The following is a 16,293-nucleotide window of genomic DNA, read 5'->3' on the forward strand; positions in this document are numbered from 1 at the left end:
GGTGGAATGTCGTTCCATGCCTGAAATAAAGCTAATAAACACACGAAGCGTGTCGTTTCATGCCTAGACAGAGTCATTGTCGCTTATTGCCTGGCGCGAAGAAACGGTACTTCTCAACTGCTTTTCAAAAGCACTTGCAAACTCGAAGCTTCTCCCTGCAGATTACAAGATGCAAAAGCCATTAAAACAATAATATCACATGCTTTCAAAGCTACCCACCAACGTCCCGCCTCACCTGACCCTTAGGTTCTTGAAAATATGCAGTAATTCCGGCGTTTTACAACGTGCACGCCACCTGTTCGATCAAATTCCCGTCCCAGACCTGTGTGCGTGGACCGTGCTCATATCAGGCTACACGCGACATGGGTTCTCAAGGAATCCATAAATCTTTACGCTTCGCTTAGAGCTCGGCGAATTGTGCCCGATAATCATCTCCTTCTCTGAGTTGCTAAGGCGTGTGCTGCTCTTGGTGATGTTATAAATGCTAAAGAGCTTCACGATGATTCAATTCGATTTGGGTTTTATTCGAATGTCTCTTTGGGCAATGCAATGGTCGATACGTTTGGAAAATGTAAATATGTTGATTGGGCGAGACGGGTTTTTGATGCCATGTCAGTGAAAGATGTGGTGTCTTGGACCTCTTTGTGTTCTTGTTATGTTAACTGTGGGATGCCTAGACAAGGTTTGGAGGCATTTCGCGAGATGGGGTTGAATGGAGTGAGACCCAATGTAGTATCAGTTTCTTCAATCCTATCTGCTTGCTCGGAGTTGAAAGATTTGAATATGGGAAGAGTGATTCATGATTTTGTGGTCAGACATGGAATGGAAGAGAATGTTTTCGTTAGCAGCGCCCTTGTAAATATCTATGCTAGTTGTCTGAGCATTAAACAAGCTCAGTTGGTATTTGATAGATTGTCTAAACGAGATGTCGTGTCCTGGAATGTACTTCTAACTGCGTATTTTTCGAACAGAGATTGCGAAAAGGGTGTAACTTTATTTTATAGGATGAGAAGGAAGTTGTTAAGTTGGATGGTGCTTCATGGAATGCTGTTATTGGTGGGTGCTTGAATAATGGGCAGATGGAACAGGCGCTGAAAATGGTCGGACAGATGCAAAAATCAGGAATTAAGCCCAATCAGATCACAATTACTAGTTTGATACCAGTTTGCAAAGATTTGGTGAGCTTGAGGGCAAGCAAAGAGGTGCACAGTTACATCTTTAGGAATTGTTTAATGGAGGACTTGGCTACCACAACAGCTTTGGTTTTTGTGTACGCGAAATGTGGTGAGTTGGAACTTTCTCAGAGGGTCTTTGATATGATGCCAAGAAGGGATACAGTTTCTTGGAATACGATGATCATTGCAAACTCGATGCATGGGAATGGAGAAGAAGCCTTGTTGCTATTCAGAAAAATCTTAGACTCCAGGGTGAAGCCCAATTCTGTTACTTTCACTGGTGTTTTGAGCGGTTGTAGCCATTCTCGGCTGGTTGGTGAAGGCATCATGGTTTTGATTCAATGAGGAGGGATCACTCAATAGAACCCGATGCAGATCATTACTCATGCATGGTTGATGTGCTTCCAAAAAAAAAAAGTGTAGCTTTAATTTGTAGGATGAGAAGAGTAGATGTTAAATTGGATGGTGCTTCATGGAATGCTTTTATTGGTGGGTGCTTGAATAATGGGCAGACCGAACAGGCGTTGACAATGCTTGAATCGACAGTAGAGAGAAACTTCGGTACGGCTGCCTCACTTTAGTGCGATGTTTGTGTTTGCGGGAAGATGGTCACGTGGTCCAAATGCCTGCACTGAAGATTTTCTACCAATAGAGGATTGCCAAAGAAACTTAAATGACAAACACCTATCTCGAACCAGGCTTAGAGTTTCAATTCCGGCGACTTGATCAAATACCCAAACGAGACCTAAGTGCAGGATCTACTTTCCTTCTCAATAAATTTTATATTATCATGAAATAATAAAATAAAATCAATAAATAGTAAACACAACTTTAGCTATAACTTAAATTTTCTTCAACCACCTAACAACCCCAAGTCCTTTCTTTATTCTGATTTAGGAACTGATAAACTTGTAATCATAAATATTTTTCTTGCAGAGTTACAATCGCAGGTCTCATTGTTTCCCAGCCAAGGCTGTAAGCTTCACGTCAACCCTCCGAACATGTTTTGTGATGGTAGATTGAAGGACTAACAAGCACCGCAATGATGATCTACCGAGGTTCTATCAACGTAATGCTGAAAGTATTCTCTGAACATAGAATCGTCCTGGATGGTGATTCAGGGACGCTTCGTTCAGTGTAGAAACCAGGCTGCTTTGGAGGCGGCAAGGCAACATCACTGCTCAACATCAGAACCACAGATGACATGCTTGGTCTATCCTCAGGTACTCTTTGCACACATAACAGCCCCACATGAAGACACCTTATCACTTCAGATATGTTGCATGAATCACAAAACGTCTTATCGATCACTTCTAGTGGTTTATCTTGAATCCATCGTATCCATGCCTTAAAACAAATTGAAACATGTATGATGTGTTAGTGGGCTAATATGTAAAAGGGGCTTTGCTGCAGACCATCTATACTGTTAAATGCATGTCATTAGAAGACGTGCTTCGAAGAGCACCGTCTAATTCGCTGTTCTTTTTAAAGTAAAATATCATCACCTCGTTGGTTAAACTTACATGTCCAAGAAGGTTGTGGTCGTGATCTGGATGACGAAATCCCCTGTTCTTATTCCTACTCAACATCTCGAGCAGTATGACTCCAAAGCTAAACACATCAGATTTCATCGAAAAAATTCCATCTGCTGCATATTCCGGAGACATATAACCACTGCCAGATCAATATGTAGTGACCAGTGAGAAAGAATTTCAAAAGCAGAACAACGAAAATTTTAAACCACAAAACAAGTCTAAGCATGCTTACTAGGTTCCAACCACTCTATTTGTGTTGGCCTGACTTTGTTCACCGCCAAATGTTTTAGCCAGGCCGAAGTCTGAAATCTTGGGGTTCATATTATCATCTAGCAAAATATTGCTAGGTTTCAAATCTCGATGTATAATCCTTAATCTAGAGTCTTGGTGAAGATAAAGAAGCCCCCGGGCAACTCCACCGATAATGTGGAAGCACTTAGGCCAGTCGAGCAATTTTTGTCCTTCCTGGTCTGAAAAAACTTTAAGCCTGTTATTTCAATGGCACATTGAATCCTAGGTAAATAAGGTTGAAAATGAAGGATCATACCAAAAATATAAAAGTCCAAGCTTTTGCTAGGCATGAATTCATATATTAGAATTTTTTCATCTTTCTGAATGCAACAACCAAGAAGCTTAACAAGATTGCGATGCTGTAGTCTGGCAATTAGTATAACTTCAGTTCTGAACTCTCTCATTCCTTGTCCGGAATTCTTTGAAAGCCTCTTTACTGCAATTTCTTTTCCTTCTATCAGTGTACCCTGTGGACCACCATTTCGAAAAGACTTAAAAAATTTATAGCAATATAGCTAATTTTCGTTGCATGAATTCATGTTACCTTGTACACGGGTCCAAAGCCACCTTCTCCCAGCTTGTTGCAGCTTGAAAAGTTGTTAGTGGCTTTAGCTATGGTGGTCAAGTCGAACAGTGGTAACTCCATCTCTTCCCTGTCTTCGCCAACGTATTCTTGTCTGCAATCCTTTCTTCTGAGTCCTGAAATAGTGGAAGATTCTTCAGCATGTATAAAATGATGTGAACTGTTAGCTACACTATCGAAATTATCTATTCTACATACTGCTGCCACCAAATCTGTGTTGGGCTGAGGTAATTACTAAAAGTTAGGAGGGTAATATTGTCTGTAGGTTTGGATGCCCTGGGCCCGATTTGGGCCTATTTTGGGTTGCTGGTTTTGGGACAAGTGTGGGCTTTGGAAGTGTATTTGTTAATAGTTTTTGTAACGTGCTAGAATGGATGTCAAAATTGTGCTAAAGTGAAAATGTATACATTATTATTGAAGAGATACGAACATAACCCTAATTTTAATGAATTTATATGTTTTCCTCTGCTTTTCAGTGTTTTTAGGTGATTAGAGCTGAACATGGAAAAGTTTTTGCGACTTTTAGACATGTTGGACCTCTCAAGGTTGATGTGGTAATTAATTTATGGAGTTATATGTGCAGTGGCCAAATTGTTTTTTTGTATGTCGAATTCAATTTACTGGTTGTGCTATAACTTACTATTGTTCATTTTTACTCCAAGTAGGATTTTTTCAAAGACAAACTGCAAAAAGATTTGTTTGGCCACTTTGATCAATTAAAGTGATTAGGAATTAGGACCTTGGTTATATCCAACAGTTTACTGCCTAAATACAGAATTCATATAGAAAATGCAATCTAGAAAATTCATTCAGGTATAGTGTATAACTTGAAATGCAATATAGAAGGGTAAATCGAGTGATTCCTTCCTTGTTTGAAGTATTGACAGATGCTATTGAGTAACTGTTCACAAAAGAATTAATACAAAGTACTTTAAAAAGAGAGAACCATGTTATATTAAGTGTAATGTAAACTAAAATCACCAGGGAAATGTATACGTTGCTGAATTTGATTATGAAATTGGTTAGGTACTGTGTTTCGGGTAGATAATGCAAATACTAAAATGAATGGATAGTTAATTTGTGCTAAAAAACTATAGGATACACAAATGTTTTTGCCCAAATTAACACCTTTTTGATACCAGATTAAGAATATAGCCTATCTCTTGATACACAAATGTTGATAATAGTTTTTGTAACGCGCTAGAATGGATGTCAAAATTGTGCTAAAGTGGAAATATATACATTATTATTGAAGAGATACGAACATAACCCTAATTTGTGCTATAATGGATGTCAAATCTGCAAAATGGTTTTTCATGACAGTGTATGTGTGATAAAGATATTGTGTGCAAAGTAATACACATGGAGTGTATGTGTGAATGTGTGTGTGTGCATATGACACAGTATGCGCGGGTGTGCGTGTGAGTGTCTGTGACTGTGTGTGTGAATGTTGTGCATTGTGTCTAATCAGTTTGTGTGTGTATGCAGTGTGTGTGAGTGCAGTGTGTGTGAATATTTAATTAGCTCGCAAAGTTTGTTTGTTCAATCCTTTGTTTGTTCCTGTGAATTTTGATTGTACTAAGCATGTCAAATTGCTAATGGATTTGTTGTGTTTGTGAATTTCAGAAATTTGGATAGTTGGAGGGAACAATTGGGCCGTTGGCTTTTTGAGGTATATTCAGTAAAAATAATTTTGTTACTATATTGTTGAATTTTTATTACTAGAGAAATGTGATTTTGTTACCCTTATTTTTGGTTTTTCTCCTTTGTAAATTAGAGAATTGGACCTCAAATTTTGGGGCATTCTCTAATTTTTGTGATATTTGTTGTGAATTTTGGTGCATGCTCTAATTTTTGTGATGTGAGATCCATGTAAGCGCCTCTAAACATTGATCATTTGTTTTGTTGATAGTCTCACGCCAAGACCTTATCCTAAATTAGGCATCACAACATCTAGAATTCTTTAATTCATTTATGAGAGCATTTTCGTACTATTGTGCTGTCATTATTGTTTAATACACTGCTTAATTCGAATTTTGATACAAGTTTTCATTAGAATTTAGAACCTTTGTTATGATCAATAATGTATTGTTTTTTGAGACGAAATGATGTATTGTTTTGGTCTAAGATATATTGTTATGATCATTAGAATTTCGTATACACCTGTGATTTAAATACCACTGAATATTTAATATGCATTTGCAATTATTTCGTATACACTGCTTAATTCCTTTTGAGCAGGGTAGCCTGCCCCTCATTATCATTTCCAGTTCCACATGATTTGGTGTTTTCTAAATTAGTTTTGATTTTGGTTTTTTTCTTAGATCAATGTTATGTCGCACACTCATAAGGTCACCCATTCGAAAATTGATCAATTTCTCCAAATAAATTTCAATCAGGGTACCTGATTAGGATAGTTTTAAATGAGATGAGATTAGTGTGGGGTTTTATGAGAGCAAAATACAGGAATATTTTTTGTGTTTTGAGAAAATTGGAGCAATGGTTTACTGGTTTTGATTTTGGTTTATGAGGTTTACTTAGATCAATGTTATGTCACACTCACAATCCCACGCATTTATGTTGTGTGTACATCAGTCAATGGTTTACTGGTGCAATACTATTTTAAATTTGATACTGCGTCTGGAAACCATCAATTCTGTGTTGTGGACTGGGGAGGGTCAAATATCTTCAAGGTTGTTGGATTTCTGATTATTCTTAAGATTTAGAGCTGAGAGTAGTTGTTAAATTTATTAGCTTGAGTCATGAGTTATGCTGAAAGATAATGCTTTAGTGCTGATAGGGATTTAAACTTAGATTCGAACTTGCATTAGTTACTGGATCACCCAACACGTCAAAACCATCTTTCAATATCACGTGGTGGTTAACACTTTGTGGATGGCTTCTTCTCTCTATATGCTCAACTTGGAATCAACATTTTGGGTATGTAGTATTCTGAAATGCATTCCTTAAACCCCATTGTTTGTTTGGAAGATTGTCATGTCACTGTCTCTCTGCATGTTATGATCTTTAAAATTGGTAGTGTTGTATTGCAAGATTTCTCATGTTATTGTGCTGCAACTTCAGGTACAAAAAGGTCCTCATGATGTGGATGCAGAGAATATTAAAATGAGCATGTTTAGCTGCCAAAATCCAAAAAGACAATGACAGGGATTATGAAGGGAGAGAAAGAGGATGGAGAGGACGAGTAAGTAGTTGTTTTGGAATAAGTGGCAGTTGTAGAACTTAGAAATGAATTTGCAGACCGCAATTATATTTATACTTAAGTGTAGTTTTTGACTTTCATTTTTTCAGTTTGTTCTGTTAATGGTTAAGAAGGCATCAATCACATGCATAAATATTGCATATCGTATATATACGTGGAACTTTTGATATGTTTTATATGGTTTAAAAACCCGCAGCATCGTGTGAGCACCATCGCTAGTTAAATACTAACTACCTTATCTAATGCATTTTTAATCTGTCCGAAAATAGTTACCTTCATTTCTGAGTTTCTTCTTCCGTATACACAATATCATTCCAACTGGCAATCCCATGAGAAAAACTGCAGAGATGAGGAGAATTGCTAGTAGCGCTCTCTTGTTGAAATTGCTCTTTTTCTTAGCAGGATCTGAAATATCTGTATTAAAACAAACTTTTCATGTGATCTCGTAGTGTTGCAGTAACTGTGATTTTAACACTAACTTATTTAAACCCTACTTTGCATACTGCAGATAAAGGTCGAAGACGTACCTCGTTCTGAAGCTGCCACCCGTATATAGAGGTCTTGACCACCGCCGGGAGGGAATTCTCTTATGTCGGTGAGGTTATCAAACCAAAGCACGCAGCCACTTCCTCCCTCCCTGATGTCTAGATTTGCACACGCAGTACATGAGCAGTTTCCCAAACATAATCCCTTGCATTCCTTAAGACTCATGCTTTTATCAAACCATGAGGTTGATGTGTCTGGCAATTTAATCCCACTGTACTTTATGAAGCCATCTCCATCGCTGCAGGCCAACGGAGTCCTTCGAACACATCCATCGGACCAATATCCCAAATTCCAATCTTTCGAAGATTTTGGTACAAATCCCTTCAAGCATGCACATATCGGAGAGTTATTATTGATACTGCAACTAGAAAATGGGCCACACAAGGCATAACTTTCACACCGATCTGCTAGGAATGTAGCGGGAAGTTCCCAACTCTGTTTTTGGTACACCCATATGAACCGCTCTGCGACCCCTAATGGGTTCAAGACAATTCTCGAGAACACTGACATGCTTCGGAGGCTGTACTCAAAATAGACCTCGTCCTTGTTCAACGCAAATTCATAAGTAGATATTGGATTTGGTTCTCTGACACCATATCCTAGTCCTGTCAAATAAACGCCATTCCATGACCCTGCTCTAGCCTGTATCTTAGCTCCTTTCATAAGAAGAACTTGTGGTAAGCCACGATAATCCATTCGTATCGAAAACTCTCCTGGAGCAGGATCTTCTGTGCTCTTCCAAGATGAGAGATACCTATCTAAACCTGTAACTGAGTCCCAACCAATCTTCATTTTCGGTAGTTGTGTGTGACAAGGATAATCAAAACTCTGCCACAAGAAGTTATCCGGGTTAGTTTCGTTTTCATCTTGCACCACAAGATTTCCAGAATCCAAGAGTTGCGACACTGGATTCCCCGCGATTCTTGAAGAATTTGATAACCACACAATGTTGTTTGAGCTATTGAGGAGGACCAGAACTCCTTGCTCGGTGAGCTTCAGAAGTCCCAAAGAATCACCAAGTGGTGTTTCTCTGTTGGCTACCCACACAACTGCATCAGTAGAAAGAGTGTACCATATTCCCAAGTACCGGCTTTTCGATTTACCAGGGCTGAAGAATCCCAGTTCATAGCTTCCACCTACCGAAACCAGAGTTTCACCATCTCTTATATATCGATTCGGAGTGATTGTGCCCGGTGCAGTTGGAGCTGAGATTCTTAGAAGGGAGAATAAGAAGAACAAGCACATAAAAAAGCTTCTCAAGGCTTTGCATGATTGCATGTTTGTTCTGAGATTGTACGCTTTGTCCAAAGTAATTAATACAAAAATTATGCAGAGAAGATGGAACATTGGCCCAAAGAAAATCAAAGTCAATCAAAAGACTTGGGTTTCTTAATTAACCCAACTTCGGTTTGGAGAGAAAGTTATGGTCTTTTGACAATTCAGACCCAATTAAGTTGACAGCTGATAATAACAGTGATCACGAGTCCAATGGTGGATTGCCTAAGAAATTCATATGACAAATGCCTCTTTCCCAAGTGCCATGAAACAATAATTCACTTATTATTAGTTAGCGAAAATTATAGAATGAATCGGATAATAAAATCGCATGATCGTTAAATTTTTAGTTGTCAATTTTTAAAAGAGACAAACGGAAGGAAGCATAATTTTCATCTTCAAAAGAAACAAAATACCAATCAAGCATGTCAAATCTTATATGGAATTCAAGCATTAGCTAATAAAACCAACCTCAAATATGATGGCAAGTATTAGCGAGAAAATCAAATCATTGGGTGAAGGGAGCTAACTTTTTGTGCCAAGTTTATTCATTAAATGTTTCTGTATTTGAATAAAAAAAATGTGCTTGTATTTGAGAAAATAAATAAATAATATATTTGTGCACATGTCAAACTTTTACGTGTTAAAAGTAAATGACCATCCATAGGGTTATGCAAATCATCATTTGATTGCATTTTGTTTTCAATTTATTTGGGGAGGTTAGTGTTCAAATCTTTGTATTTGAATTTTCATTCTACATTATTCACTCTATTTTCATCCTGTAATGTTGCACAATGATTTTTTAAGTCACTTTTTAATTCTCATGTCAACATTATATAACATTGTTTAAAAAATATGAGGTTGCATAGATTCTATGAAGAGTCTTACTTTTAAAAGTATTTTTGGCATTTCTCATATACTAAAACTCAACAAACTCTAAGATCATTTAATCATTTAACAATTATCTAATAAATAAACGAACTATAATATTTATTATAGTTCTGTCACCATATCCTAGTCCTGTCACCAGAGAAGATGGACCATTGCCCCAAAGAAAAATCAAAGTAAATCAGAAGACTTGGGTTTCTTAATTAACCCAACTTTGGTTTGGAGAGAAAGTTATGGTCTTTTGACAATTCGGACCCAACTAAGTTGATAGCTGATAATAACAGTGATCACTTGTCCAATGGTGGATTGCCAAAGAAATTCATATGACAAATGCCTCTCTCCCAAGTGTCATGGAACAATAATTCACTTATTATCGGTTGGCGAAAATTATAGAATGAATCGGCTCATAAAATCGCATGATCGTTAAATTTTTAGTTGTCAAATTTTAAAAGAGACAAACAGAAGCATAACTTCCATCTTCAAAAGAAACAAAATACCAATCAAGCATGTCAAATCTTATATGGAATTCAAGCATTAGCTAATAAAACCAACCTCAACTATGATGGCAAGTATTAGCGAGAAAATCAAATCATTGGGTGAAGGGAGCTAACTTTTTGTGCCAAGTTTATTCATTAAATGTTTCTGTATTTGAATAAAAAAAATGTGCTTGTATTTGAGAAAATAAATAAATAATATATTTGCGCACATGTCAAACTTTTACGTGTTAAAAGTAAATGACCATCCATAGGGTTATGCAAATCATCATTTGATTGCATTTTGTTTTCAATTTATTTGGGGAGGTTACGTGTTCAAATCTTTGTATTTGAATTTTCATTCTACATTATTCACTCTATTTTCATCCTGTAATGTTGCACAATGATTTTTTAAGTCACTTTTTAATTCTCATGTCAACATTATATAACATTGTTTAAAAAATATGAGGTTGCATAGATTCTATGAAGAGTCTTACTTTTAAAAGTATTTTTGGCATTTCTCATATACTAAAACTCAACAAACTCTAAGATCATTTAATCATTTAACAATTATCTAATAAATAAACGAACTATAATATTTATTATAGTTCTGTCACCATATCCTAGTCCTGTCACCAGAGAAGATGGACCATTGCCCCAAAGAAAAATCAAAGTAAATCAGAAGACTTGGGTTTCTTAATTAACCCAACTTTGGTTTGGAGAGAAAGTTATGGTCTTTTGACAATTCGGACCCAACTAAGTTGACAGCTGATAATAACAGTGATCACTTGTCCAATGGTGGATTGTCAAAGAAATTCATATGACAAATGCCTCTCTCCCAAGTGTCATGGAACAATAATTCACTTATTATCGGTTGGCGAAAATTATAGAATGAATCGGCTCATAAAATCGCATGATCGTTAAATTTTTAGTTGTCAAATTTTAAAAGAGACAAACAGAAGCATAACTTCCTGATAGGAGCATATTCATGCGACTTAAATGGCTTGTTCTCGTGCATTTACGTTATGTTTCTCTAGTTATTTTAGTCCTTTATGCTTCTTTTGTGTGTTTTCAGGTTCTAAGGGCTTAGGGAGCAAGAAAGTGCATTTTGAGGCTATTTGGAGCATTTTTGGGCATGGATTGGATAGCTTATCCATGGAGCCAAGAGGATGGACGAAATTGAAGGCCATTTATGCACTTTAGGACATACAACAAAGGGCCTAGCCCATTCTCTCTTATTCTCTCCCTTATAGCCATGCAAAGAACCATCCATTCCATCAAAAACAATCCTTAAAGCCATGCAAAAACCACCATTCACACACACTTCACACAAACACCAATCCCTTGCCGTGCATCACATGCATTTCCAGCCATTTCACTTCATCATTACACCACCATTCATTCTTTAATCCACATGCATTCATCATCATTCACCCTAGCTTCAATTCACATGCAAACACATGCATTTACACCACCAAAAATCCCATTGCCGTGCATTACATTTATTTCCAGCTTTCCCCCCTTAACATTTCCAGCTTTTCTTCATCATTATTCACCCTACATTCCACCTAATCCACATGCATTCCCATTTCATTATTCATTCACTTAATCATTAAGCCACACATTCACCCACATGCACCCATAATCATTCAACACCAAAGGGAGAAAGCCAACCCGTGCATACACACTTCATTCCAGCAATCAAATCCCTTTTGTGCCGTGCCTAATTCCATTCATTCATCATCCCATCTCAGCCGCACCATTTATTCCACCCTAGAGCCTCATTATTCAATCTATCATTCATCTATCTTCCACCCCCTTTAATCATTTAATCCACATGCATTCACACACACTTCACACAAACAACATTCACATGCAAAACAAAAACCATTTCAGCACCAACTTCCCTTTTGCCGTGCCTTCCCTTCAAACTCCCTTTGCATTTTCCTACCATTCCAGCACATACACACACCATTCCAGCTCTCACTCTTCATCATTGTAGCCACCTACATGCATTATTTATTAAACTCTTCATCATGCAGCCAGAAAGTCATCAAAAACATCCTGAAAAACCCATACCCGTGCATACACACACCATCTTGGCAGCTTACACATGCACACACATGCAATTCCAGCTTTCACATGCTTTCCTAGCTGTTTTTCCACCACATTCCAGCCACATGCATGCTTAAACAAACAGCCATATACACCTCCATTCCTCCTATAAAAACCCTTGCATTCCCATTACCTAAAGACATCTCATTTTCATACACAACACACCACAAACACATCCATTACTCCTTGCCGTGAGCTCCCATTCCCTTATAATCCAAACACCACTCCTCATCCATTTCCATAATTTCCCACTCCATTCTCCATACAAACACCAATCCAAACCTATCCCTTAGACCTTATGCTACAACGAAGAGGAGGAGAAGAGTGCCTAAACGTTCATACAATTCAAGTTTGAGTTGTTGGAATGTTTAGGTGTTTCTTTTCCTCAATTCCAATGTTTAATTTCAATTCTCTTTGTTTTGTACGTATGAGGAACTAAACCCCCCCTTAGCTAGGGGGGAATTCGAAATATATGTTTATGCTTGCACTATGATTTGATTACTTCTAATTGCGTTTCATAAGTTGTGAATTCAATTTGTTTAACTGTTTGATTGATAACTTATTTATGTATGTTTATTGAGAGTGCACGCTTAATTTTCATGCATGAATATGACGCTAGAATATAAGTGAGTTTCACCTAATAGTTATGAACTTATATTCACAAGTAGTGGAAGTTGCTTATAAACAATCGCGTTAAGTAAATTCTTGGCATAAGTTTCATGCAATCATAGTAACGAATGCCTCGTCAACACTTATGGTTTTCAAAGAACTTAATGATTCTTGCTTGTATCTCTATTATGCAATTCATGTAGGGAACTTGTGGGGAATGCTTTGGGTTGTCGTATGCAATCATCCAATTCATTAACTTAAGGAAAACTTGATGGTTAATTTAAGCGGACCTAATTAACCCGGGGTGTTGAGAATTCATGGTTTATTGAAAAGCAATTAGAAATCATTTTGTGTGCAAGTATAACATGTGTGGAGATGAACCCCTTAGCTAGCTTCCCATCCATTCATTTCCGTCAAATTCGTATTTACAATTTGTTTTCTTTGCAATCTATCCATTTTAGTTTAATCTCGTCCAAACCTCAATCCCCCCTCCCCCCCATATTTTGTTTAAGTCTTAGTCTTAATCTATCTTACTTTGAGTTTTGCATTCTTTGAGTTTAGAATAGAGTTTTAAACTTGTTTTTACGTTTTTGAGTCAAATCCAAGTGATTTTGCAATCCCTCCTAATCCCCGGCCTAGAGCGATCCCTACTTACACACTTACTACAATTGATAAAAAGAGGGTTTAATTTGAGTGCGTATAATTCACGCATCACTTCCATCTTCAAAAGAAACAAAATACCAATCAAGCATGTCAAATCTTATATGGAATTCAAGCATTAGCTAATAAAACCAACCTCAACTATGATGGCAAGTATTAGCGAGAAAATCAAATCATTGGGTGAAGGGAGCTAACTTTTTGTGCCAAGTTTATTCATTAAATGTTTCTGTATTTGAATAAAAAAAATGTGCTTGTATTTGAGAAAATAAATAAATAATATATTTGTGCACATGTCAAACTTTTACGTGTTAAAAGTAAATGACCATCCATAGGGTTATGCAAATCATCATTTGATTGCATTTTGTTTTCAATTTATTTGGGGAGGTTACGTGTTCAAATCTTTGTATTTGAATTTTCATTCTACATTATTCACTCTATTTTCATCCTGTAATGTTGCACAATGATTTTTTAAGTCACTTTTTAATTCTCATGTCAACATTATATAACATTGTTTAAAAAATATGAGGTTGCATAGATTCTATGAAGAGTCTTACTTTTAAAAGTATTTTTGGCATTTCTCATATACTAAAACTCAACAAACTCTAAGATCATTTAATCATTTAACAATTATCTAATAAATAAACGAACTATAATATTTATTATACATTGAAATTTTAACACCGTAAACGAAAAAGTAAACTATTTTTTATTTGGCTATTACAAAGTCTTACAAAAATGGAAATGAACAAACAAATTGTTGAAAAGTCTGATGGCAATGAATGCCCACACAGTATGTTAGCAAAAGTCTTCAGCATGGGCAGAAGTTTTCAATGCCCATGCAAAGTGAAAGTTGAATACATAGAGATTGTATAGTCAGACGAAGTGTCGTAAAATTTCAAAATGCATTAACTGCATCAGTTTGGAGTTGCTCTATAAATAGAGCACTCCGCATGTTTTTAAGTTACAAGAAAAGAAAAGAAGAAGTGAACGAGAGAAAAATATCAGTAACATCATCTATTTTCTCTGCTTTTATTTGTTATCTGCCTGTGCTATAGTTTTAGTGTGGCATTTTACATCTACCTTGCACCTACCATTAAAAAGGTTATTCCTCTAACTTTGAACTTTTTATAACACGTTATCAGCACGAGTCTCTAAATATAATTATTCTCTCATCTCTCTTCGCCGAACGAACGAAAGAAAGAAAAAATGTTTCCTTTAAGGTTTTCACTGTTCATCTTCTTCCTCTGCCTCAACTGCGCAGTATACCCTCGCGACGAACTGTTTGCTCCATGCCTGCTCTTAGTTCTCCAACTAACGGTTACATACATCTTTGATTACTTGTTTGGTGTAGAGATTGATTACTAACCCAGTATTTATTTATGTTAATTTCACTGCAATCCAAGATGGTGCGGTACAATCGCCTATCTTGGACTGCAGATTTAATTTTACTACAAATTTTAGGTGGAGCGGTATAATCGCCCACCCTACCCTGCTTATAAATTTACCTGCTGTTTAATTTTATTGCAATTTTAGGTGGTGCAGTCTAATCGCCCACACTGCTCTGCATATTTAATTTTCCTGTTACTTGAGTGGTGCGGAATAATCGCCCATTCTATATTACATTATTTCAATGAGAATGGTGCGGTACAATCGCCCTCCTTATTCACCCTGAAAATCTCGAGCCAGAAGTTTCGAGTGCTTATCATTTTGGCCTGAAGATCAAAATGAAAAAAAATTTGTAAGAACCAGAAGTTCTAACATCATATTCCTCTAGGAATATATATTATTGCAAGTTCTTACACATCTCATTTTCTTTCAAAAAAGAAAATGACGAACTTGGCGAAGCTTGAATTTGCTGCCCTGGATATTACCGGGAAGAATTACTTGACCTGGGTACTGGATACCAAGATCCATCTGGAAGGAGGGAATCTTGGAGATACCATCAGGGAAGAGAGCAACTCATCCTCTCAAGATCGGGCAAAGGCTATGATTATCATTCGCCGCCATCTTGATGAGGCGCTAAAGAGCGAGTACTTAACGGTTGAAGATCCGTTAGCTCTCTGGAATGCCTTGAGAAACAGATACAATCACTAGACAACGGTGATTCTTCCAAGGGCTCGCTATGAGTGGACTCATCTAAGGATCCAAGACTTCAAGTCAGTGGCATAATACAATTCTGCATTGTTTAGAATTAACTCTCAGATGAAGCTCTGTGGGGATATTATTACTGAGGAGCATATGCTGGAAAAGACTCTCAGCACATTTCATGCCTCCAACGTGCTTCTGCAGCAGCAGTATAGAGCGCGAGGCTACACTGAGTACAACCAGCTGATATCTGTGCTTTTAGTAGCTGAACAGAATGATGAGCTCCTAATGAAAAACCATAATTCCCGACCTACTGGATCTGCACCATTCCCAGAAGTGAATGCTGCTTCCCCCGAAGTGAACGCCATATCCTCTGGTGGTGATAATCATAAATGAGGACGTTGTCACAAGCGAGGTCGATGGAATAGGAAAGGCAAGAACCATGGAGTTCAGTTTCACAACCAGGTTCTGAGGCATAATTCAGGCACGAGCTTCAAAAATGCGAATCGCCACAAAGGCAAAGCTCATATGAACAATGCTCTTAGAAACTCTGAAGGAGCCTGCCATAGGTGTGGTGGCAATGGGCATTGGGCGCGTACTTGTCGTACCCCAAAACATCTAGTGGATCTGTATCAAGCCTCCCTCAAGGAGAAGGGTGTCGAGACCAACTTTCTCGACCAGGCTAGACCAATGGATATACCTGATCCAGTGTTTGACTTATCAAGGCAGTTGAACACAACTCATCTAGATGTTCCAGACTTTATTATGGAAAGGGGAAATGAAGTGTACCGGTCCGATTGAATCATTAATGTACTTTTATTATGCTGAACTTGTA

General features: G+C 37.3%; 1 protein-coding gene, 1 long non-coding RNA gene and 1 pseudogene across 2 annotated transcripts; 2 read left to right on the plus strand and 1 right to left on the minus strand.

Moving 5' to 3' along the window:
- Window positions 1-199: 199 nt before the first annotated feature.
- Window positions 200-2,245, plus strand: LOC125470570 (annotated as a pseudogene).
- Window positions 2,226-8,836, minus strand: LOC125470568 (G-type lectin S-receptor-like serine/threonine-protein kinase At4g27290). Its single transcript, XM_048569854.1, has 7 exons — window positions 7,335-8,836; window positions 7,081-7,221; window positions 3,546-3,700; window positions 3,258-3,468; window positions 2,943-3,180; window positions 2,699-2,849; window positions 2,226-2,522 (listed from the first exon to the last, which is right to left on the minus strand). The coding sequence occupies exons 1-7, from the start codon at window positions 8,698-8,700 to the stop codon at window positions 2,226-2,228; spliced, it is 2,559 nt and encodes an 852-aa protein (XP_048425811.1). The 5' UTR covers window positions 8,701-8,836.
- On the plus strand, window positions 2,259-7,455 carry LOC125470572. The gene is made up of 5 exons (XR_007252871.1): window positions 2,259-2,398; window positions 4,061-4,138; window positions 5,211-5,256; window positions 6,669-6,789; window positions 7,316-7,455. It is a non-coding gene; the product is annotated as an uncharacterized LOC125470572 (long non-coding RNA).
- Window positions 8,837-16,293: the final 7,457 nt, after the last annotated feature.

Source organism: the organism of the source record quoted next, unplaced genomic scaffold (genome assembly GCF_019419815.1).
Source record: "Pyrus x bretschneideri cultivar Hongxiangsu unplaced genomic scaffold, Pyrus_bretschneideri_v1 Contig50, whole genome shotgun sequence".
Lineage (NCBI taxonomy): Eukaryota > Viridiplantae > Streptophyta > Magnoliopsida > Rosales > Rosaceae > Pyrus > Pyrus x bretschneideri.

Excerpts from the sequence above, each read along its gene's own strand:
- LOC125470568 (XM_048569854.1), bottom strand. The coding sequence starts at position 8,700 with ATGTTCCATCTTCTCTGCATAATTTTTGTATTAATTACTTTGGACAAA. Across the intron at positions 3,181-3,257 it reads CTTGGACTTTTATATTTTTG|ACCAGGAAGGACAAAAATTG; the intron begins GTATGATCCTTC and ends AAGTTTTTTCAG. Across the intron at positions 2,523-2,698 it reads ACCACAACCTTCTTGGACAT|GCATGGATACGATGGATTCA; the intron begins GTAAGTTTAACC and ends ATTTGTTTTAAG.